The following is a 23,071-nucleotide window of genomic DNA, read 5'->3' on the forward strand; positions in this document are numbered from 1 at the left end:
TGAGATCTAACTCATTAAAAATTGTGATTTTCGATTAAATTTTAACAAAGTTAAACAACCAAATAAATTTGTACAATTTTCATCATGTTAGGTAAAGAAATTTTTATCAACTAATCTTTATTGAGACTTGTTTTGGATATTTCCTGGCATCAAAAGAGTAGCTTTCTCATCAAAAGCACGTCAGAACACCAGTGAATGTATTTTGGATTGAAAAACGATGAAAATGTTCAATATTACCACTGTGAGAGAAAAAAGAACGGGAAAAAAAATCCAGATAGCTCAACCTGATTGTAAAAGCAAGAATCACACTCACAGCCATATGCAGATGAACGTCAATCCTCCAAAAATCAACCCTAGGAATCGTGCTTTCTTTAGAACAAAGCGTAAGAACGTGAAAAAAAATTGGGAATCTTTCTGATTGCAATTTGTTTTAATTTTAGTTTAGTTTTTGTATTACATTTGTTGATTCGATTTGGATCTCACAGGAGAAGATGGAAAACAGTGAGGAACAAAAGTACGGAGTTCGGAAATTAGAGATCTCAGACAAGGGCAAAGGCTTCATCGAGTTGCTGCAGCAACTCAGCGTTTGCGATTCCGTCTCTGACAAAGAATTCGAGGATCGATTTCGAGAGCTCAGTGCTGTCGGAGCTGACCACGTTATCGGCGTGATTGAAGACGAGGCTTCCGGAAAGATCATTGCCACGGGGAGCGTGTTTATCGAGAAGAAATTTTTGAGAAATTGTGGCAAAGTTGGGCACATTGAGGATGTTGTTGTGGATTCTAGCGCACGTGGGAAGCATTTAGGAAAGAGAATCATCAACTTCCTCACGGAGCATGCGCATTCCATGGGATGCTATAAGGTCATTCTTGATTGCAGCCTCGACAATAAGGCGTTCTACGAGAAATGTGGCTTCCACAACAAATCTCTTCAGATGGCTATGTATTTTGATCATCACTAATTTTCTACTCTCTTACCTTCTCTGATGTTGGAGTCCACAAGCTCTGGGAGGCTGATAATGTTGGGGTAATGAAGCTTCTGGACTCTATGCTTAATTCAATTACGATTTATGTTCCATGCTGTTTGTTTTCTGAAACAATAATTTTGGCCGCTCTAAGTGACGTGATGCTTTAGTTGGACTGGGTTTGGTATTATCGGTGTGAATCTACGAGGGGCTTTTTTTAAAAATAAATTTATATTCTTCATGTTCATGTTGGTTTTAAGATTTTGACATTGTATAACCTTTTAAAGGAGATTACGCTTCCAATATTTATAATGATTTGGTTGCTAACTTACTAAGATATTAGATAGTTACGCTTTCTTAGTAAATTTAAGGCTCCGGTTATAAATAGATCTCTGAAGATTTCGGATTTTGTACAGCTTCTATTGGATTATACGTTCGTTTTAACCTAATCAATTGTAGCCAATCTAAAACAGGGCTGATCTTTATGACTACCCTGGTAAGGGGTTAGTTTAAGACTTGGTTATTGTTGTATTGTGATGTATTTTCTTCTTGGACTATTGGTTATGTAGACTATGGTTTTCATCGACTCAGTATTTCTTCTTACTGCAAAATAGTGCATGATTGATTACATCATTATTAGTTTTAGAATTAGATTATGATGTGTGTTATATTCAGTTGGATTAAGCTTGATATTGCTGTAAAGGTTTTTGATTAAAATTAGGGCTCTTTAGGCAGATTCAGAACTGATATAACAGTATCAAAATTGGAACGGTATGGAAGCATTTGGAGGAATGGTTTTTATTTGACTGATTCATAAGTGTTTGTAGTTTGTACTAATCACTGCCAATTCTGATGTCACTCCCTCATAGCTAGTTTCTTTCACTTGCCGGGAAGCTTGCTTCTATGATTGACCGCTTTGTTATCAAAAGGGGATATGGTAATTAGTAATCTATTAGTCAAAATAGGTAGCATGACATTCGATAGATGTGCTACAATGAAATAGAACACACGAGTTCTATTTTATGTTTGGTTCATTTAAAAATATTTCAGAACAAACTTGAGGTTAGAAAATGTTACATTTTGGTTCTGCTGAAAAGTGGAACCAAGGAGAAAGGAACAGAATAGGATCTTCCATTTTGTTTTGTTCATGCACCAAATGTTACGTAAGTGTTCTTCTGGTAGTCATTATAATAATAATAATTATTATTACTATTATTTGTGGAAGCAATCAAACAGTGTACAAATCTTCTTGTTGATCAGGGGTTGAAGGCTCAATTAAAATGTATGCTGTGGTTGATATTCCATTAATGGGAATGAGTGTTGCCACTCCCATGTTTCCATTCTCACCTATTCAAATGATTACATCTAAAATACTCATCTCCTTCGTTAATGACATAGTTTAGAGAAATTATATTACATTTAATACGATAAAATGGTAATGGCGATAGACACTTGCTGTTTTCCCAAGCTTATCTTTTTTTATAGGTGGTGAGAAGGAGAATAAAATGACATAGGTAGTGGAAAATTTGGAGTTGCACTTACTGACTAGCTCACACTTTGGGTTAAATATTTGTTGCATGTGCCCACTTTTTATTTTATTTTATTAATTATAATATGAATACTCACTGTTTCTTACTTTTTAACGTTTTTTCTCCCATTTATGCAATTTTGAAGGTTAATCGTAGTTCATAGTTTCAACTTAAAAATAGATGGGATTCATAAGTATGGCCAATTTTGTACTGTCCATTCCATCTGTTTTAGTAGAAGGTATTTATAGTGTATAAACCAATATCCAACCATCAATTATAAGGATTATAGTTTACAATGCTGTTATGATAGATTACTATTTAATCTGTTTAGTGTTTAGTACTTAATACATAATTATATTATCTTGTGCAGAAACGATATGATCTCATTCCCCTGCTAGGGCGAAGGCAGTCAGAATAATGACCAGTTTGTGAACCATTTTCAAGTTTTATTATATTCATGAAATTTGAAGTGAACGTGAGGAGCTGGAAGCACTTCCATTTTTTGCAAGAAATACCTTATGTTTGTCTCTTTCAGGCTTAACTTTATGCATGGTTTCCTCTTCTGGCCTCTGAACCATTGTAATCTTTTTTAAACGATTTATCTGAAATCATTGGTATGCTAGTTGCAGACTTTCTACTTAGCCTAAACCCTAAACACCAAACCCTAAACCTTAAACCCTATTCTAAAGTTGAAACATAGAAAATCATTAATGCTCATTAAATTTCTTAACATTATATTAATTGAATGCTGCTGTTTACGGAGTTTATTGTCACCCATTGATGCAAGTAGTGTTAAAGAAAAAAAAAACTAATGAGAAGTGATAAGCTTATAATTATAAGACTGAAACTAGCGTCGATTAACTTAGGTCATTGCGAGGAGCAGACCGAGGAAGTCTGACTGGTACTTTCCTAATAATCGACCTAGCAAAATGAATTAAACTGCATATTTATGATCACGAATGTCTCATTTTTTTTAAAGAAAATGTTGAAACTTGTGTGCTCAAATTTGTAGATGTAAAATTTCTCACTTTTATCAGGCATATTAGTCAAAGCTGAGGACCAACTGGCACCAGCATCACTACTCGAGGTATAAGATCTACTGCTACTCATATTTTAACAGAGTTCATATTTTTCTTTGGTTTTGAATAATAGTCTTGTTTCTTCTCATATGTCAAGTTAATTGTTTTACTTAATTATACATTCATATCTGTCACATATCATTTGCTTTTTATGACCAATACTTAGTCAAAATGGTTTCATTAAACCTTAATCCATGTGAACTAAAGCTTGCAGAGCTAAAAACCCCTCTACAAGGGGGTCGGCCAAAATTTAATAGTTTAACTTTTTTTTTACTCTAAAGGAGGTTAAGATTGACCTATTTTTGAAATATTTTTTAATCCAAGTTAAGTGATTAATGATATAATTTAAATTGAATTAGAAGAGATGTTGGCTTAGGTGAAATTAAATATATTTTTAGATGACTTGTTTGAGATTGAGGTGAAGATGATTTACTCAATAATATCCTAGTCAAAATTATTTGATTGAGATTGAGGTGTAGATTATTCAGTCAATAATGTCCTACTCAAAACCAACTTAAATGTAACCTGATTAAGAATAAAGTAAAACTCAAATGTTAAGTTTTTTTTTTTTATAAAAAGTTTTCATGATATATCAATGTAAGTTAATTAAGAATAAAATAAAATTTATATTTCAAATTTTAAAGTTTAAAAAAAAGTTTTTTTTAACAATATATTTGGAAAATAAAATTGTGTTTCAAATTCTAAAGTTTAAAATTTTTAAATTAAAATATATCTCAATTAAAAAGTTAAAAGAAAAAAAAGCTATCATTTCACGTCTTATGTGTACTAGACTTCTCTAAAATTACAAGATGAAAAGCAAGGAGGCGCAGGAAGAAATTCACATTCTGCTAAAATTGAACTTTATTGATAACTTAATAAAAAAACTTACCGTTAAAGAAAATTGAAATCTTCAATTTTCAATCATTCAATAATAATAATGATTTTTTTTGTGATGACTTTATTCTTAAAAAAATCATTTTTTACTTAAAACTTAAAAAGTCTCCCTCTTTAATACTAATAATTTCAAACCTTTACCTTTCAAGGTCAATTCTTAAAATTTTATTGGAATTAACTTTTCCTTTTATTTAGTTGTTGATTTTAACTTATTTATTTAAATTCTTTATTTTTCTCATTCTTTCATATTTGATTACATCAAAATGGATTATTTTCTATTTTTAAGAATTTTAATTATATTTATTTCTAGTAGAAATAAAGTAAAAGGTTATATTTAAATTTCTCAGCATTCATTGCCACAATTAAAGAAATTGTAAGAGAAGATTTTCCTAAGATATTTCTTCAAAATTATGAGGAGTGTAAAGAAGAAGGGTTTAAGTGTGGTCTTAATAAGATATTGATCTCATTCTCTTTAGGGGTATGAGAACAGGAAGTTTGATGAAATATATAATTTGATATAGTTAAACTATTTGAAATGGATAGACAAGTATTTATTGATATTATTAATATGAAAATCATGAATATAGCAAATTGTATTTTGTATTAATGCCAAAGTGATTGAACTTTGTTTGAAGTAGTTAGCTATTCCTCCTTCTTTGGAGGATTATCTTTACTAGGTATTCTTTCATAGGATTAATTATTTTTTTTATCTTAATTTGTCTTCTTAATTACTTAGGATTTTGATTAAAGTAAATAAGACATCTCTAGAACATATTGAATAATACATTTCAATTAATACCAGTTACAATTTTTTAAATCACTCTTTTTCGTTCTATATCTAAGATTACACAATTCAGTCATAATTTTTTTTAAATCACACTCCAATTTTGAGAGATAAAATGTGTTACTACGAATTACTTTCCTAAAGTCATTTGTCTTTTCTTTTACAACTTTCAATGTCACCAAAAGTTAGTTTTTATAGCATTATGTAATTCTTCAGAGGATAAACTAAAATTGTAAACTCCCTCCTATATGATTTTAACTTAAAACATTGATTCTCTTTTACTATTTGTGCATTTATGTTAATTTTATGCTATACATATGTTTTCATGTGTCCTATCATTTTTCAAATAGAAAATTCCCTTTTCACACTCTTCCTTATTTACAACTCTTTTTAATAATAAAATATTGTATTTAACTAATACAAATAAAGTTTTGAAATAAAAGAAATTTGGTTGTGTAAATGAAAGTGGAAAAAAAAATGTTAGTGTTAAAAGTATATTACTCTTTTCAAATTTGCCAAGTAAATTGGTTCAAACAGCTTGGGCGTGATCACTAATTAATACAGTTTGAAGTAGATATTCACATATTAATTTCAGATTGAAAACTAATAATGAATTTTAAGTTGAAATATCTTTAAGCAGTTTCACATCAAATAAAAACATTTATACAAAATTCGTATGTATATATATATATATATATATATATATATTAATTATTTTAAATAGAAATGATGTGACTTAAACAGCAAAATTATTGTAAAACAGAGGCATGTGATTGGGTGGATAAGGAAGGTCCACAATCTTAGATTTCACCATCTCAATTTCAATTCAAGCATTCATTCATGTTATGCCTCCTAAACTTGCTATTGAGTTTATGATATTTTAACCTTAGAGCTGCAAAAGAAACTTGAGACGATGAAGAGAAATAAAATTGATAAAATAGACACACTAATGACAAAAAAAAAACTTTCAATTTTTTTAAAATTTTAGTCTAAGATCTTAAATTACTGTATAACATGAAAACTTTTATTTAAAAAATAAGTAACGATAAATAAAAAAGAGCTCGAGAATGTACTCTACACCCTAAACACTACTTCACGAAAGGCATATTGAAAACCACAATAAAAAAAGTCTCACTCTGCATAAATACGACAATATCAAATATAAATACGACGACACCGAATATGAATGAATAGGGGAAAAAAATCATTAATCCAGAAGGAACAAAAATTTTAGGTGGTCTTTTGTTGAAAGAAAATCACAACTTTATAAAAACCTCTTTTAGTTATTTTTTTTCAAATAAAAATCATTATAAGCATTAATCCAAAACCATAATTAAACTAATTGGAATTTTCACCATTATCCATTGCCAAATTTTCGGTTTTTAAATTGAATTGAATCCTAATTGTGAATAATAAACGAACATAATTGAAGTAAAAAAATAAAAAATAAACGAACATGATGAGACTTTTTCTGATCAGACAAGGAAATGTACAAGTGTACGATGGATTGGATGAAAAGATGTTTGGCTTATCCATAAGCACGCTACTGTTTTCTGATAAGGAATTTTAAGTACTACACTATTTAAATATTTAAAATTTAGATAGATTACTAATTTAGAAAATATTTGTTCAAATAATGTAACAACCCATACTATGCATATAATCATAAAGTGGTCTCAATATATTTACTTACATTTATGACTTATAATCAAAATACATATAGGATTTTATATAAATAGTAAAAACTACAAGATAATAATATAAAAAATTATTTCATCGTGTATGTACTTTTTTAATAAGTTTATAATTCCATCTACTCTTGTATCAAAAGTATATAATAATTAGATTATTGCGTAACAAAATAACATACATACAAGGTAAAACTAACGTCTATTTAAAATCACATCTCATAAATTAATATTTATCTCCACACATTAATATCAATATACTCATTTATAAGGATCTAGACATTTATTTTAGAGTAAAAGTGGTATATTTTAAAAGATATCTGAATATTTTATTATTAAAATGAAAAGAACATATAAATAAAGAAATTAGTTATTCAGGTTTCATTTCAAAATAATTAATATCTCTCTAGAAGTTCATTTTTCTTTTCCTCTCTCTTCTCTTTAAGATTCTAACATCCTCACTCAACAATCTAACGGTAGTAGTCCGCCATTAGACTCCTGACAACGAGATCTACAAGACTGCCCGATCAGAATCTCTTATAGAGTAAGTTTAATTTTTACTCTTTTCTTTGAGTCAAATTTTGAACTTGTAGGTTTGTCTTAATCTAAGTTTATGCATGACCCTCTTTTAGTTATAGGAGTAGTCTTTGTTAGATCAGAGTCCTAGTGTTATAAGTTAGATTTTTTATTAAGACTTTGTAGTGCTTTTTGGTAGGTTTGAAGCTCTTCGTGAGCATCTGTCCAAGTAAAGGTGAGGGAAGCTAGTTTAAATTTTCAATAGAATCCTAGGCTGGAAGATCTGGATGTGGATGTGACGTGATCACCAGTTCAAAAAATTTGTTTACATGGTTTCTTGTTTTGAGTTGATTGGAAATTGATTGAAATTGAAATGTGAAATGGTAGATATAGTAGATGTTGTATAATGTATTTGAATAGTTTGTAGAATCGTGTTAAATGAAATGTTTGATGGGAATTGGCGGTTGATTTTAAATGATTTTGATTTAGAAATCATATATATGTATAGATTGATATAATAGCTCAATGACTCAATGAGAGTGTTTGTATAATTCTGAGTAGAAAGTGTCAATGTAATGTGTAGAGTTTATAAAATTATAAATTGAATGAAATGTTGATTTAGAATCTAACCGTATATCATGCTCTTCGGTGAGTAGTTGGAGGATGTAATAATTTTAATTTGAATGCTCTGTTTGTTTTAAAACTTTTGATGTATATATTAAAATCCTTATGAAGAGAAATATTTTTTTGAAATACAATTATGAGATAGTTGTATATATTCACATGTTAACATAGTATTTTTTACTTTTATTGTATTATATATAGGTAAAATTAGAGATGTTACATTTTCTCCACAAATTATTATTACATCCATTTATTATTACATCCATTTTTTATTTCAATACAAAATTGAATTGTGATGTTTTTTAGAAAATATATTAAATAGTCTTACCGAATATTAATATTTGACTTGTACATATAAAATTATATTATCTCATTCACAGTAACTAAATGCACTGAAGATAGTTTATTATTTATACTTAACTTATTTATACTTAGCTTATTTGTAAGTTCAGTACAAGAACTTTATTCAGTTTTTCATTATAAAATATTTTAATCTACATTATTTAGATTATCTCTTAGACATTGATTTGTTCCAATACTCTACAAAACACAAACTAGGATAAAATACTATTTCAAGTGTTTGTTATTCTTTTTCAAATTCAATCTTCAAATATATCTTAATTCATACTTATCAATTATAATCACACCTTATCATCAAAATAAATATAAAACAAATTAATTAACCTTTATTATCTTAAAATAAGTATTTAAAACAACCAAACACAAATTTTTAAAATAGAAAGATGTCATTTGAACAACACTAATAACAAAATTTCAAAAAAATCTTAACTTGAGTAAGAAAGAATTAGTGTTGATTATCTCTAAATTGGAAGAATGTTGCTCAAAGTATACCTCTCTATTTCAAAAAAATTAATGCATGCATATATATTTTATCTTGTAATCTTTTATCAACCAATCTTTATTGTGAGTTGTTTTAGATTTTTTTTCCCACTTGCTTTCTCATTTAATGGTCACATTCTTTTCTATTTTATGTGTTTATTTATTTTCCTTTACATTATTTGTCATATTTTTCATTTTCTTTCTCTTGATTTTCTTTTTCCTCTTTCTCTTACACTTATCCACAAGTGTACGTCAATGGTATCTGTCCTACATATAACTACGGTGCTGAAAAGAAACAAACATGAGTTGCATCTCAAATTTCATAATTGATGCTTTTTCTGTGCATAAAAAAGAAAAGCATAATTAGAATAAAAATAAATATGGTATAGATAGCTTAAGGTACAACTAAACCTTTTATTTTTATTCGTTATTTGGCCGTTAGTGAATAAAATAGTTTTGGAGGGAAGAAAAAAAAGGAAGAAATTATAAAACATGGTTCATTATGATTTTTTTTAAAGAATTGGGTCACTGTTATTTTTGTGTTGGTTTAAAATCATGGTAAATGTTACTTATATAACAGTAAAATTTATTCACGTTTACGATAATTATATAATATTCATAACATCAGTATTCCTAATTATTGATGGACAATGTAATTTTTTTTATAATAATAACACATGAGCATTAAACTCACTTATCACATTATTATTGTTTTTCCCTCTCTAAAATGCGTCCAAGTTCATTATTTATTTTTGGAAAGTTATTTATGAGAATTTGAGATAGTGAAGTATTTGTTTTCTAATAACGATGGTTAGTGTGAGAGTGTTTGATATGAAATTGACAAAAGAACTTGCAATTGCAATTGATTAAAATGGGATTTCTCTTTTATTTCCCCTCCCCCACCACAATGAGTGGTCACACAAAATCCTGATTGATTTCTCAGTTTTAAATTTGTAACAAAATATCTCTATTCAATAGTAATTTTAAGTTTTTTCCTTAGTGTAATTGAAAAGGCAGTATTTTTTTAAGAAGTTTTGAGGTAGAATAAAAGATGTTTAAATTTATGCAGTAACTACTTTTACACTTATTATTTCGTGTTTGATCTGTTATTTTCAAAAGAAAATTTGTTCATTTTGTTCTGTTTTTAAATTCAATTATAAAAAAGTGATGTTTTTGTGTGATATGAAGACCTCACACTAATATTCCTCCAAGGGGGGGAATTGAAAAGAAAACACAAATATCTTTTCTGGCATCTAAAGAGTATCTGTCTGTCTCATCAAAAGCACGTTAGAACACAATTATATGTATTTTGGACTGAATAAGGATGAAAATGATAAATATTAGCATTGTGAACGAAAAAGAATGGAAAAAGAAAAATCAAATATCCGAAGCTGATTGGTTGAAAGGCAAGAATCATAGAGAGAGAAAGAGAGGCATAGGCATATGCAGATGAACGTCAACCTCACAATCCTCCAAAAATCAATCCAAGGAATCGTGCTTTCTATTTTATTTTTTTTCATTCCATTTTGGCATATTAATTAACAGTGAGGGAGTGGGAAGTAAGAGACCACAGAAATAGAATCCCATCTCAAACAAGACACGTACGTTTGTCAGTTACCATAGAAAAGAAACTCTTTGTGGGCGACGTGTAAACTGATTTCTCACTCACTCCCTTTGCTTTATTCCCCACACAAACCCACCCCTTCTTCAATTTCAAATCTCCTCTACACACACCAAGATTGCAACTCATCAAAAGGGTTACAGCAGCAAATAAAATCACTCTTTTTTCTCTCTCTCTTTCTCTGCATGAAAAGAAAACAAGCAACCTTTCATGGCTCACCAATCCGCTGCTGAATCTGATGACCAGATTCTTTCAAAGTCATTGGACCTTAACAGTCCCCATCCAAGTAAAGATATCATCAAGATGGAGCAGCAGCAGCAGCAACAAGACCCCTTCTTCTCCTTGAGCAAAGCTAACCAGGATGGTATTGATAGAGATAAGGGTGTTGCAAAGCAAGACCCATCTGCTTCGAAACCCCTTCTTTGCAATGAGGAGAAAATGGCATTGCAAGAGGATGCAATAATGGATGGTGTTGCCAAAGAAAGTAGCGTAGCAGAGGCTTTAGAAGAGGATAGTGGACGCGAGAGGCTGAAGCGGCATAGAGTTGAGGTGGCTGGGAGAGTTTGGATTCCTGATATGTGGGGTCAGGAGGAGCTGTTGAAGGATTGGATAGATTGCAGTGCATTTGATGCCCCTTTGGTTCCAAGCAGAATCGCCACTGCACGAGAGGCTTTGGTTGAAGAGTGTACAAGAGCAAATGCTGCTGGACTAAGAATAGAGAACAGGTGTTAGATTTTTCGTTTCTGTGATTCAGTTTAACGACAACCACATATTCATCACGGATTGTTTGGTAATCCTAATCTTTATATAATCCGATTTGTTTTTTTTTTTTTTGGATGACAATTTTCATTTTCGGAGATTTTTTTAAGATACATTTGAAAAACTCAACCGACATTTCGGAAGTTAAATTTTATACACTAGGAAGTTCTTATATTTTATTCGCTGTGATTATGCTTTCAGTTTCAGCACTTGTGTCTTTCTTTCGAGAAAAAACAAGCCATTAGTTCAAACGTTTTCCCAAATGGTCTCTCGCTCAGAAGCAAACCTTCACCCTGAAATGTCTAAGTTGAAGCTTCCAAAATATAATGTAAATAATTTTCAGCCTTTGAAAAATAATTACGATAGTGTTTTTTCAAGGAAGAGAAAGATACGTAGGGTTAAAAGATGCATCGTTTCTAACTCAAGCATAATTAATTTCAAAAAATGCCAACGATTTAAACGAACACAATTTGGATAGAAGAAATTTTATTCACCAAAACAGAAGTGCATCTCTTTAGTCACAATTCATCAAAACTCTATTTCAAATTGTATAGTCAAATATTCCAGTACTTATCAGAATTAATATAACAGTTCTATTTACCAAAAAAAAGTGAAGGAATCATTTGCATTCATGTCATCTAACTCTGTAGTGTATATCTCGATATTACTATTTATTATGCTCATTTTTTTATACACTAGTCCTCCCTGTGCAATAGAGTATACTAGTGAAAATGTGAAATTTACTGCTAACAAAATTTAGTGAAAACTCAAAGCTAGCTTTGTGACCCGTCAAGAAATTATGGGCATGGGGTTTGCTACTCAATTACATGTTGCTAAAGTTATGGAAATCAGTTCGGACATCAAGTTGCCACACCGTGATTAGTGAGTATCCTTCCTCTTCATTCTATCACTATAACTCACGGAAGCAAAGCATATTTACGATCCCAGTTCACCCTAGAGTAAGTAAACTTTTAGCAACTCTTGAGCAAAAATGTAAAGTTTAGTTGACAGTAATTACAATTTACAGTCACACTCCTGACTTCCCTAAAAAAATACAACAATCGGTATCTGTTTCAATTTTTTAGTAAATATAACTTCAGAGAATAGAAAAAGAACTAAGGGGGTGCCTGCACATCTAGCACTTCTATAGGCTCCACCAGTATAAATTTCTGCTACTCATAGCAAATGAGAAAAAACTAGCATCACCATTATGATATCAGCTCCCACACCTTGATTGTCCCATCATCGCTTGCAGAGGCTAGCACCGGCTTCTCCTGTTTAGTAAATAAAACTGTTACCAATTGCAGAAACAGACACAGGAAGCAAAAACTGCTGATATAGGTCACCATTCTCTAAATATGCAAATGATTGTTTGATTTAAGAAAAAATAATCGTTTTTATTTTCTGTTTACTTTTAGTTACAGAATTGCTTTCTTGTTTGTACTTGATTCTTTGAAAGATTTGAGCACGAAACAACAAAAAGAATAAAAAGTTATCTTCGTTGTTATTATACAAAATCTTTAGAAACAGGAAACAGAGTTGTATTTATAACAAATAGTGAAAGGAGAACAAATAGTGAAAGGAGAGAACTTTTTTCTTAAATCAAATGGCCCCTAAGTTTTTGTAAGCTATTAAGGTGTCCTTAGCAAACTACATTTTTTTAAATTTCTTTTAACACTAATGTATTTTATCCTTCGTGGTGCAAAGTCTGCCAATGCCTATCAGTTAAACACATTACTGATAGAATACCAACAAACCACAATTACTTCATTGATCATACAAGTTATCAGAATGATATTAAGAGGCCACTATTCAGACACAGACACGATCAGATAAGAGCATTATCTAATTTAGCTGTGAAATCCACCATTCCACCCACTCGATGTGTGTGGATGGAGAGAGATACTCATTGCATTATCAATGTGATTCCATTAGAGTAGCGTCTAAGAATCTTACCCCAGGGCTCCACTGCACAAAATTTACATCCATGTCATGGGCCTTCTCTTTCTTCAGCAGCAACTTGTAGAGAGGACCACCAACCTATGTTAGTTATAAGCAAGCAATAAAATTGTCAATTTTAACCTGTTTTTTCTAGATAGTGATATGCATCTACGAAGACACAGTCAATTATTTAAAATCCTTGTGTTCAATTTTGGTCATTATTTTACGACACAATCATACAATCTTATAGTAGTTTGAATTTTTCAGGGACTTGGATTTCAATGATCTATCCCTTAATAACAAGAGCACAACTGTAGAGGTTCAAAACACCCCAACGTTTTCAGACACTGAGAAGAGCATCTAAACAAACGGATCACATGCAAGTTCGAAAATATACATTGAAACTGAGAAGGGAGATTATTATATTAAGAAAAAATGGAAATCAGCTGCTCCAGCTCGTCAGTAAACTCAAACCAGTATGCAAGAACACCGTGCTAATCTCTTCAAAATAAAACATAGTTCAAAAAAAAACTGGATGCAGATAAATAAAGGTGCAAATACAGTTAATATTGTTATGACTGTGTGACTGAGCGTTCTCTGCGTTTAAGTTGTAAAGAAACATTTGGCATTGGTTTGTCATGTCTTTTGCTACTCTTGTCCTTGTTAGCAAGTACAAACAGATAAAGAAATCCAGGTTAATGATATGCACAAATAGCCAATAGCATCATAGAATCAGGAAGTGTCTGTGATTTAAAGTGCGTGATTTTACAGCAGAAAGGAATCTAGTAACAGACACAAAGAATCCTATGCTTCTCCTTTCTGTGCAGACTCCTACACTTTAGAATAAACATGCAAGGATAAAATATCGATATGCTCCCACTGGCATCCTAGGGAGTTAAAGTTACATGTCATGCTAAATAATGACACTTACTCTTCCCACCAGTAGTCAGAATGAGGAAAAAAGAGGTCCTTAAGTCGAGGGACCAACAGCCATAGTTGATCATCAAATTTTCTTATCATTAAAACCAGCAAATTCACAGCATAGGTTAGCTGGACATTTAAACTTTAAAGCAAACAAAGTCTATGCAATTTATTGTGCAGCCACAACTTACTAACTGTTATTCTCTTCCTAAGTAGGATACCCAATATACATGTGTGAGAATTCTCCAGCAGGAGAACACACATGCACTTTTCTGAGTTTGACAGGTGAATATTCAAGTTAACATTCTCATCTGTAGTTTCTTAAATATTCAATTAATAAACTAGTTCCAATCATAAATAACCTAACTTTTGATAATTACACTCTACATCCTGACAACAGAATTTATCTATTAGTCAATAGGTACACAGAGTACATTAGGAAAGAATGACCATAATGTGGCATTTGAACTGCTTATGTTATTGGGTAACTGCAGTAACTAGTAAACAATAGGCATACCTGACTTTCATTGTCATCCACAAAAAGGCGTATAGCATCATCAGCGGCTCCACTGGCAAAGATACCTTCTCTGTCATACCAGCACACAGGGTACAGAAATATCAGATTTATAAACAAAATTAGATAAGATGATACATCTCACATCTGATATCATGAAAACAAACATGAAGTGTATCATTATGTTCATCTGGCTATCAATTAAGAAAATGGAAAGAAATAAGTGAGGAACTAACGATTGAATCCACATAATCTGTATAAATTAATATGCTTACACGTTTCAAAGATTGAAAAGTGTAATACATCCACAATGTATGAAGAAAGCCAGCATACCCTTTTAAATATGGTGGTTGGTTGATTTACTTGATAACATAATAGTTCCATTTATTCCATTATAATGCTGCTTAATTTAACATCGTCAACAGCAGGAATAGGCATAGATAAAAATGATGGCATTCTCAAAGCCACACATATATTATACATCGAAATTCCGGTAACAAAAATAGCAACTTTATGTAAATGCCAAGTGAAATGCAAGTGTCATTTTACCTTGACCAATGAACTGAGAAAATTGTCCGATCATGATACCCTGTAAGAGTGCAAAGATGTCTCCTGAAATTCCAATAAGAAAAAAAAATTAAAATATACGAAAAGGAAAGGATTATATTAATATGTCTTCATTATTAAATGATCTGCTATAGTAAAAAATAGAGTATTATTAACCCAACCAATATGCAATTGATTTCATAATCTTTGAAAGAAATCAAAGATGGTGTTTCAATCTATTCCAAACTATTTTATGAATATAGCAGAATCAACAGTCAGATTACAACTTCAAAGATCAGATATATCAAAATCAGATCTTTCAAAATATTGAGTTTAAGATAAAGTGGCTGGGGAATCGTGGCACAACAGCAAGCAATAAATGGGTCATGATGTGGTCATCATAGTTATCAATCTCAAAGAGCACAGCACAGTGGCTAACTCTAAAATTGCTATAGCAGGATAACAGGATGGACACTATTTTAAATAATAATACAAACTAAAAAGGTAATAGTGCACATATAAATCCTCAAAAACAAAAGAAAACCCAAAAGTAAGGAAATTCATAATAAATAATAAGAGTCACAGTTTAAGCGCACAATCACCATCAATCTAGGAGCAATAAAGGCATAGTAATGAAGTCAAACTATGAAAGAAAATGATGAAATTAATAGAAAAAAAAATAACAAATTAGATCATTATCATAATGTGAACTGGAAAGTTGAAAGGGATAATAAATTATGGAACAAATTGAAAAAATATATCCTTAAAAGTCTGAAGGAAGAAAGGTCAATACAGAGGGAACTTATGATAGAATGGTAATAGAAGAAAGATTTTGAATCCTATTACGTTTTCGAAGCAAGAAACACATTAGAAAATTTGAAAGCAATCACAAATTTACCCAAAACAGGAAACCTAAACAACAGTGTTTCATAGTAGCCAGCTGTGATGGCAATTATTGGAAAATCTTCACTATTTGAATCCCATGGCAAACCAGGGCAGCTCCACTCCACTACAGCGTTATATTGATTGCTGTGGAGGGATAAGAGAAGAGGTCCTAAAAGCCAGGATGTTAAGAAGGGAAAGAATTAAGTATTAAAGATTCAAACAAAATCTGATTTTATATACTTCTATTGTTCCACTCGAGACTGTTAAAAGCTACTGGTTATGTCATAATACAGTCTACTTCCAGTCCATATGCTTTATCCCAAAAAATAGGTCCTCTACCACTTTACAATGTTCCTCTGGGAAAACCAGTTTCAGGATATAAGCAATAGCCCATAATAATAACATGCGTACATAAATGTGAATGGCTAGCATCAAATAGCTTCTTATAAAATATGAGATGTCAAAAAAGAAACTAGTGAAATACTAACCAAGGTGCAAATCCACCACCAGATTGAATCCCTATATTTTCTGTTCCCCATACCTTCACGGTAAGATCATCGCTGCCACAAAGGTTTGCCATCAACATGTCACAGAAGTTAAAGAAAATGGCAAAACAATTAAAGACGTGAACAAAAGAAATTTACGCATACCTACACGAAACCATTTTGTCACCACTCGCATTGAAGGAGAGTGCCCAGACAGTGGAAGTATGTCCACTGACAAATAACAACGTTATAAATAAATGAATTAAATTAAAATTAACAATAACATTAGTTTGAAGAATGATCATCATATATGCGCAATACATTTTACATAACAGACAGACAAAACACTCATTGCTACAAAGAGAAGAAAACAAAGAAGCTGTAAAATTGGAGGTGATGAGACAGAACAAGAAGTAGTACTTATTAGGTTCCCCAAGCGTTTGAACGCATTGCCAATCGTCACTATCACCTTCATCCGCCCAAACCTGGAAGAGATTCAGTGTTAACTTTATACATGGCTTAATCATTCATCCGCAAAGGAAGCAACCACAAGTAACAACAAAGAAAAAAAATGAAATTAAAAAGGCAGAGCCACTTTAGCATCCGCAATACCTTAATATTATTATCATAGCTACACGAAAATAAGATATCCTCTGTGGGATGCCACTTCACCATTTTCACATCCTGCGCATGTCCTTGCAGCACAGACACGCACTCAAACTCGTTCCCAGGCAGCACTTCCCATATCCAAACAGACTTATCTCTACTACAAGTTGCAAGCAACGTGCCAGACGCATTCCAACACACACTCTTCACTTCATTTTCATGTCCCTGTAGTAAAATCACATGCACCTCAAAGTAAACTTCAACTATCAAAGAACAAACATCTAAATTCAAAAAACAAAAAGGTTGACTTTAGCAATAACCTACCTCCAAAGTAGAAACACACTCAAAATCGCCACCAACATTTTCCCAAATGGCAGTGGTGGCGTCGAAACTTCCAGTGGCCAAAAGCTTCCCCGACGGTGACCAAGCACAAGATCGAACAGTTCGAGTGTGTGTTTCATCCAAAACCGCCTGCATTCCATTTTCACAATCAAAGTAAACTATTATAAACACGATTTTCTTCAATTGTGAAATGTACAAGAGAATTGAATTTTGCAATGATTGAGAATGGAAATTGATATGAGAAATGACCTTGCAGGCCCATAGGCCAGAGGAGAGGTTCTGCTCCCAGATTCGGACGGTTTTGTCGCCGCTGCAAGAAGCGAAGACGAGAGGAATACCGGCGTGTCCGGTGGCGGGGTTCCAATCCAAGCTCCAAACCCTATCGGTGTGACCTTCGAGTCTCTGAATCTCTTTCAACTCCATCTTCGCCAATCGCCTTTACTCTCTGCATACACCGAAAAAACACACCCCTTCGTTGATTCTCAACTCTCCACTCTGCTATTTCCTACTTTCTCACTCACCTCCACGCCACGCGTCAGAGAAAATTAGTGAAAATTATTTTAACAAACAGACAAAAACAAATCACCAATTGGGCTGCCGCCAATTCACCACGGGGTGAGAGCGCACGCGAAAACAAGCTACCTACTACTACACCGTTTTTGGGTTAAAGGATCTAATTATCATACTAATCCATGCCCATCATATCAAAAATATACCCTTGTCTTAAACTTAGTATACAGTTCACATGAATCATGGAGAAAATGTGTTTTCTAACAAAAACTAAAATTTAATTGAGTATTTAAATGATGTTCAAATTTTGTAAAAAAAAATCCATTTTTTAGAGATTTGTATGCATTAGGTTATGGTTTCGTCAAATTAAAGTAGTTAGTTTGTATTTAATTTTATCCAAACTCTATATTACAGGAAGTGGATTGGAGATATTTGATACATTTTATTACTTTAAAGAGTTAGCGTAAAATAAAAAATTATCTCTAAATTTTAGTTTTTTAATATAATTACGGGAATAATTGAACGATTAGAAAAAAATTATGTTACGAAGAGAAGTAGTTGGAGGAGGAAGAGTAGGAATAAGAAGGACAAAGTTGTTGGTAAAATTATCTTGTTATTTTGAAGTTTCATATGATATGATTTAATAGAATACTTTATTAAATGCATTACTAAGGCCAAATTCCATTATACATAGTCACAATTTGCAGTTAATAATATTAGGGTTTAGGGTTTAATAATATTATATTGATAATTTGTACCTATATATAAAGGAATTATATTTTATAATTATTTTTCGGTGTAAACATTTTATTTTTATATTTATTTTTTATGATATAATAAATTTGATTTATTTTTAAATGGTGAAATTGGAAAGGTTACTTAAATTGAAATTTAAAAAAATGAGTTTTAAAATTAAATTTAGAATAAATTGTTTGAGAAAAGTGTTTTATTAAAGAATTGTGGAGTAACAGGTGAAATGTGATTTTACAGGTGTTATTTTTTTTTGGCAAAAAAGTAATATATAAGAAAACTGTGAGAGGAAAAATACAAAAACATCTTAAAAACTATTTTTTGATACTATTTGATATTCTTTTGTGTCTTTTCTTTCATAACAAAGGTATACTTATGTGCACTCTTGTGGTATCTGTTATTTGTTTTTTTTTTTCTTACAAAAGTATATTTTTCAAGCACATGAGGAAGAACGAAACCTAACACTGAGTTAAAAAAACAAAATGAGTGAAGATCAGGGAGAAAGAAATCGATAAGTTAAATCACATAGACAAACTATACATAAAGTTGGAATTTACCTTCGACAATAAGTTTTTAGTCATGAACAATTATATGTTGCTTTGTCAAAAGGTGTTTCTCAAGCTTCAACAAAAAATCTTATTAAAGGATACATTGAAGGAAAAGATGGAAAATTTACCAAAAATATTGTTTATAAAGATATTTTGTTATCTCAAAATCAAAATAAGGTATTGTTTGATTTATATATGTGTAACACATAAATATAAAATATGTTAACACTATACTTACACTATCTATTATTATATATTAAATATAGCATAATATGCAAGGAGTCCTTACCGTTAAATGAAAATATCAACACAAAGCATTTATACATTTGTATACACAAACAGATAATTGTCAAAATATAAATATATAAATATATATATATATATATATATATATATATATAAAATATGTTTCTCTTTATCTTAATATAAAGTCAACAAATAAAATATGCTTTTCTCAATTAAACTTATACCTAATTTATTTTTCATAAAACTAATCAAATCAAAGAAATTGAGAATGTTTTATCAGTTTATTGTACATATTGTTAGAGATCTTACCTAATCAATTTTTATATATATATATATATAATTATATTTTATAACCTAATTTTATAAAGTTAAATTGGATTTTTAAAACTTATTGGTTTTGAAGATGCTTGACAAAAAAAACTCTAAAATAATATCCTAACAACATCCTGAAGTGAAACAAATGAGTAGTTTTCAATAAAAAAAAAAATAGTTTATAATAATCTAACTTCTCATCCTTAAACCTAAATTGGATGTTAAATCAATACCTAATAAGACGCATTTGTAAATTGCCAACCCCATAGAGATTTATGTTTTTATTTAAAGGAATTGTACAACTCTATGTTTTATTAAATAATTTGTTATTTTATTTTATTTATTTAAATATTAAATTATTTAATTAAAAGTTGAAAAAAATAGTTCAAGACATATTCTTTTATTAGAGAATAAAAAACGAGATTAAATAGAATTAATAATAATAATAATATAGGTTATAAAAGTATATATAAAATAGCAAAGTAACGCAAAGTTAAATAAAACCAATTAAAACAAATATAATATGCTGAATCAATAAAATTTGTCATTCATAAACACTTTGCAATGTTTGCTCACCACATTTCACTGAAATAAAAAGGAAAAATGTATTTTCAACTCTCCTAAGTTTTACTCCATTATTAAATAGATAGTAAACTTTAATTCTATTAAATTAGATTGTCATATGAATAGATATATTGTATTTCAATTTTACTCTAATTGATCCCTGAATTGTACCTTTTTGTAAACAAACACTTAAAATTTAATTTATTTCTAATTAATTATTAAAAATTATAATTTGTTTATAATTAGTGTTTTTCTAGCACATTTAAGTTAATTAATCTACAATAAATGTGAATAGTCCATTAAATATTTTCTTCTTATATAATCATTAAAATAAAATAAAAAATAGAATTAATTAAGATGAAATTGAATTAATGTGGTTATCTTGAAAAGGAGATAAAGCTTAAGGAACAATTAAAGTTTAAGATATTTATTTATAAAGAATGTCAATTTTTAGTATCCATGAGATTATATCGGAATTTAGGGTGTGTGCTTATAAAAATTTAAGGGCCCAAAGTTATTGTCAAAATTTAGAACAATTGCTTTTGCAAACCTAAAATTCCTCTTTCTTATTTTTGTCATTTTTTCTTTAAAATTTAAAATAATTAAAAATATATATAAAATTATTGCGAACAATATTTCAATAAATCAGAGTGGCGCAGCGGAAGCGTGGTGGGCCCATAACCCACAGGTCCCAGGATCGAAACCTGGCTCTGATAGAGTTGCTTCTGAATTAGTTTTTTTTTCAGATTTTTCATTCATTTTTAAAATAAAAGAATTTCATTTTCAAAGTGATCACTGAATATGCATAGAAAATACATCTGTGTAACTTTTATTAAAAACCTTAATCTACGTTAATTATATTTTTTGTAAACCATCTTCTTAATTATATTTCAATTTTCAATAAATTTGAATAAGTTTCGTTGCTCACTAAATTATTTTTCAAAAAATAGTAGTTAACAATTGAAGAATAATTTGTTTTCAGATAGTTTGAAACATAGAGAAAGAAAAATGTTTTTTTAAAATAAATACTACAGTGTAAAAACAAATTAGTATTTCTATAAATATATATTTTAAATTAAGAAAATGAATAGATATAATTATGGTATAGTGAGTATATTTTGAAGGTTATTTCACGTTCAACCCACATAGTTAATGAAATTCACAACATGGATCAAAAAATGACTGTCGATTTTAAATTATTATTAAATTTAGAATCAAGATTTTCTTATTATTAATTTAAATATTAAATTAGCTTAGACTTCACATTGTAGTTTCTATAAGGAATTAATGATTTGATTTTAGTACGACTAATTTTCTTTAAACTATTGCTAATTTCGTGTTTACTATGTTGTTATTTTTTTTATTACATTTAATGATAGTAATGTCATCATTTACCACAAATAAAGATTTTCAATTAAGTAAATGATAACATTATTAAAACTGTTATTAATGGAGACCCATAAATGAAATTAAATTTCAAAATACATTAAAAAAATATTGATGTTTATAGTTAGTGAGATAAAACTAGAAGGTAAAAGTGATACTTCAACTTAAACTCATTGATTTATTCAATTGTGATTTCAATTGCTTGCTTTTTATATATATATATATATATTTTTTTTTTTATTTTTATTTTTATTTTTTTTTAAATAAAACAATTTTAAAATTATATTGACCAAACCATAATCAAATAAATAGTGACTTTAAATTCTAAATATTTAAAATTATTTATTTTCACCAAATGAGATAGGATCTTCTATATTAATTTTTAATAAATATTTTTTTCCTTTTTCTTTTTTTCTCTACTAATTAATTCCTTCCATTTTTTTCTTTGGTGACTTTATCTTTTGATCCTTAGACATTATATAAAGTAACTTTCATTTTAAGGAGATCTTGAATTTATTGTCTATAAGGCTTTAATATTTTTAAATTTCATATTTTCAACTTTCAATTATAAAACTGGAGTTATAATTTGATATTCACTTTGATAAATACGTATATGCAAAACAAATGCTAAAAAAGCAAACACGACAATTACATTTCTGTCAGAGAAAACACCACTATTCTAAGTGTTTATATATATATATTTTAAGTGTTTATACTTAAAATATTATTATTCTCTTTAAATATATAATTTTAAAAGGGTAACTTTTTATAAAAAAAAATATTTCATTATAAAATATGTTGTATGATTAAGGAATTTTAAATGAAACTGAAATTCTAAAATTTTATTAAAATTATTTGATTACTTAAATTAAATAAATTTAAATTTCTCCTAAAAATAAAGAATTTGAAAATATTCATATAATAAAATTCATGTATTTTTTTATACTATTTTTTTTAATTCGATTTTGATTTTAACATCGTTGGCTTAATTAAGGCAAGGTTTCTTTATTATCAAATTTAGGTAAGCTTATTTTTCATTTCTGATTGTTACGTAAAATCATCTCGGTCAACAATTTTTTTATTAATTTTTTTCAATTAGTGTAAGTTATTTTCAATTGATGTTGGTTGAATCTCAATGTTACTTGTGTTTTTATTTGAATTAAGTAAATATAGCTGAAAATATAAGAAAAAATTATGAAGATTTGTGAGTTATATACCA

At 29.6% G+C, this 23,071-nt stretch overlaps 3 protein-coding genes and 1 non-coding gene across 5 annotated transcripts; 3 read left to right on the plus strand and 1 right to left on the minus strand.

Moving 5' to 3' along the window:
• Positions 1–119: 119 nt before the first annotated feature.
• LOC137814569 (glucosamine 6-phosphate N-acetyltransferase) lies at positions 120–3,113 on the plus strand. Of its 2 annotated transcripts, XR_011081656.1 has the most exons (3): positions 160–383; positions 486–1,024; positions 2,862–3,113. XR_011081656.1 is itself a non-coding variant. In XM_068617376.1 (2 exons), the coding sequence occupies exon 2, from the start codon at positions 492–494 to the stop codon at positions 957–959; it is 468 nt and encodes a 155-aa protein (XP_068473477.1). In that variant the 5' UTR covers positions 120–383; positions 486–491; the 3' UTR covers positions 960–1,299. The 2 variants fall into 2 exon arrangements, 1 of the variants encoding a protein (XP_068473477.1); XM_068617376.1 differs by lacking the exon at positions 2,862–3,113 and having other exon boundaries at positions 120–383; positions 486–1,299.
• A 7,491-nt stretch (positions 3,114–10,604) lies between these two features.
• LOC137814571 (protein BIC1-like) lies at positions 10,605–13,941 on the plus strand. The gene is made up of 2 exons (XM_068617379.1): positions 10,605–11,262; positions 13,505–13,941. Exons 1-2 carry the CDS (start codon positions 10,748–10,750, stop codon positions 13,599–13,601), a joined length of 612 nt encoding a protein of 203 aa, XP_068473480.1. The 5' UTR covers positions 10,605–10,747; the 3' UTR covers positions 13,602–13,941.
• On the minus strand, positions 12,257–18,311 carry LOC137814570 (protein CIA1). Its single transcript, XM_068617377.1, has 10 exons — positions 17,786–18,311; positions 17,519–17,665; positions 17,201–17,419; positions 17,009–17,073; positions 16,754–16,819; positions 16,592–16,663; positions 15,222–15,284; positions 14,676–14,745; positions 13,253–13,336; positions 12,257–12,570 (listed from the first exon to the last, which is right to left on the minus strand). Exons 1-10 carry the CDS (start codon positions 17,957–17,959, stop codon positions 12,505–12,507), a joined length of 1,026 nt encoding a protein of 341 aa, XP_068473478.1. The 5' UTR covers positions 17,960–18,311; the 3' UTR covers positions 12,257–12,504.
• A 2,799-nt stretch (positions 18,312–21,110) lies between these two features.
• Positions 21,111–21,182, plus strand: TRNAM-CAU (transfer RNA methionine (anticodon CAU)). Its single transcript has one exon. It is a non-coding gene; the product is annotated as a tRNA-Met (tRNA).
• The last annotated feature ends 1,889 nt before the right edge of the window (positions 21,183–23,071 follow it).

This window comes from Phaseolus vulgaris, chromosome 1, assembly GCF_000499845.2.
Source record: "Phaseolus vulgaris cultivar G19833 chromosome 1, P. vulgaris v2.0, whole genome shotgun sequence".
NCBI classification, from domain to species: Eukaryota; Viridiplantae; Streptophyta; class Magnoliopsida; order Fabales; family Fabaceae; genus Phaseolus; species Phaseolus vulgaris.

What these genes read in the sequence shown, in the direction of transcription:
- LOC137814570 (XM_068617377.1), bottom strand. Translation starts at nt 17,959, where the DNA reads ATGGAGTTGAAAGAGATTCAGAGACTCGAAGGTCACACCGATAGGGTT. An exon ending in CTGGCCTATGGGCCTGCAAG is followed by an intron (nt 17,666 to 17,785) that starts GTCATTTCTCAT and finishes AATGGAATGCAG; the next exon opens with GCGGTTTTGGATGAAACACA. An exon ending in GACAAAATGGTTTCGTGTAG is followed by an intron (nt 16,664 to 16,753) that starts GTATGCGTAAAT and finishes CCTTTGTGGCAG; the next exon opens with CGATGATCTTACCGTGAAGG.
- LOC137814571 (XM_068617379.1), top strand. Translation starts at nt 10,748, where the DNA reads ATGGCTCACCAATCCGCTGCTGAATCTGATGACCAGATTCTTTCAAAG. An exon ending in GGACTAAGAATAGAGAACAG is followed by an intron (nt 11,263 to 13,504) that starts GTGTTAGATTTT and finishes TGAATTTTTCAG; the next exon opens with GGACTTGGATTTCAATGATC.
- LOC137814569 (XM_068617376.1), top strand. Translation starts at nt 492, where the DNA reads ATGGAAAACAGTGAGGAACAAAAGTACGGAGTTCGGAAATTAGAGATC.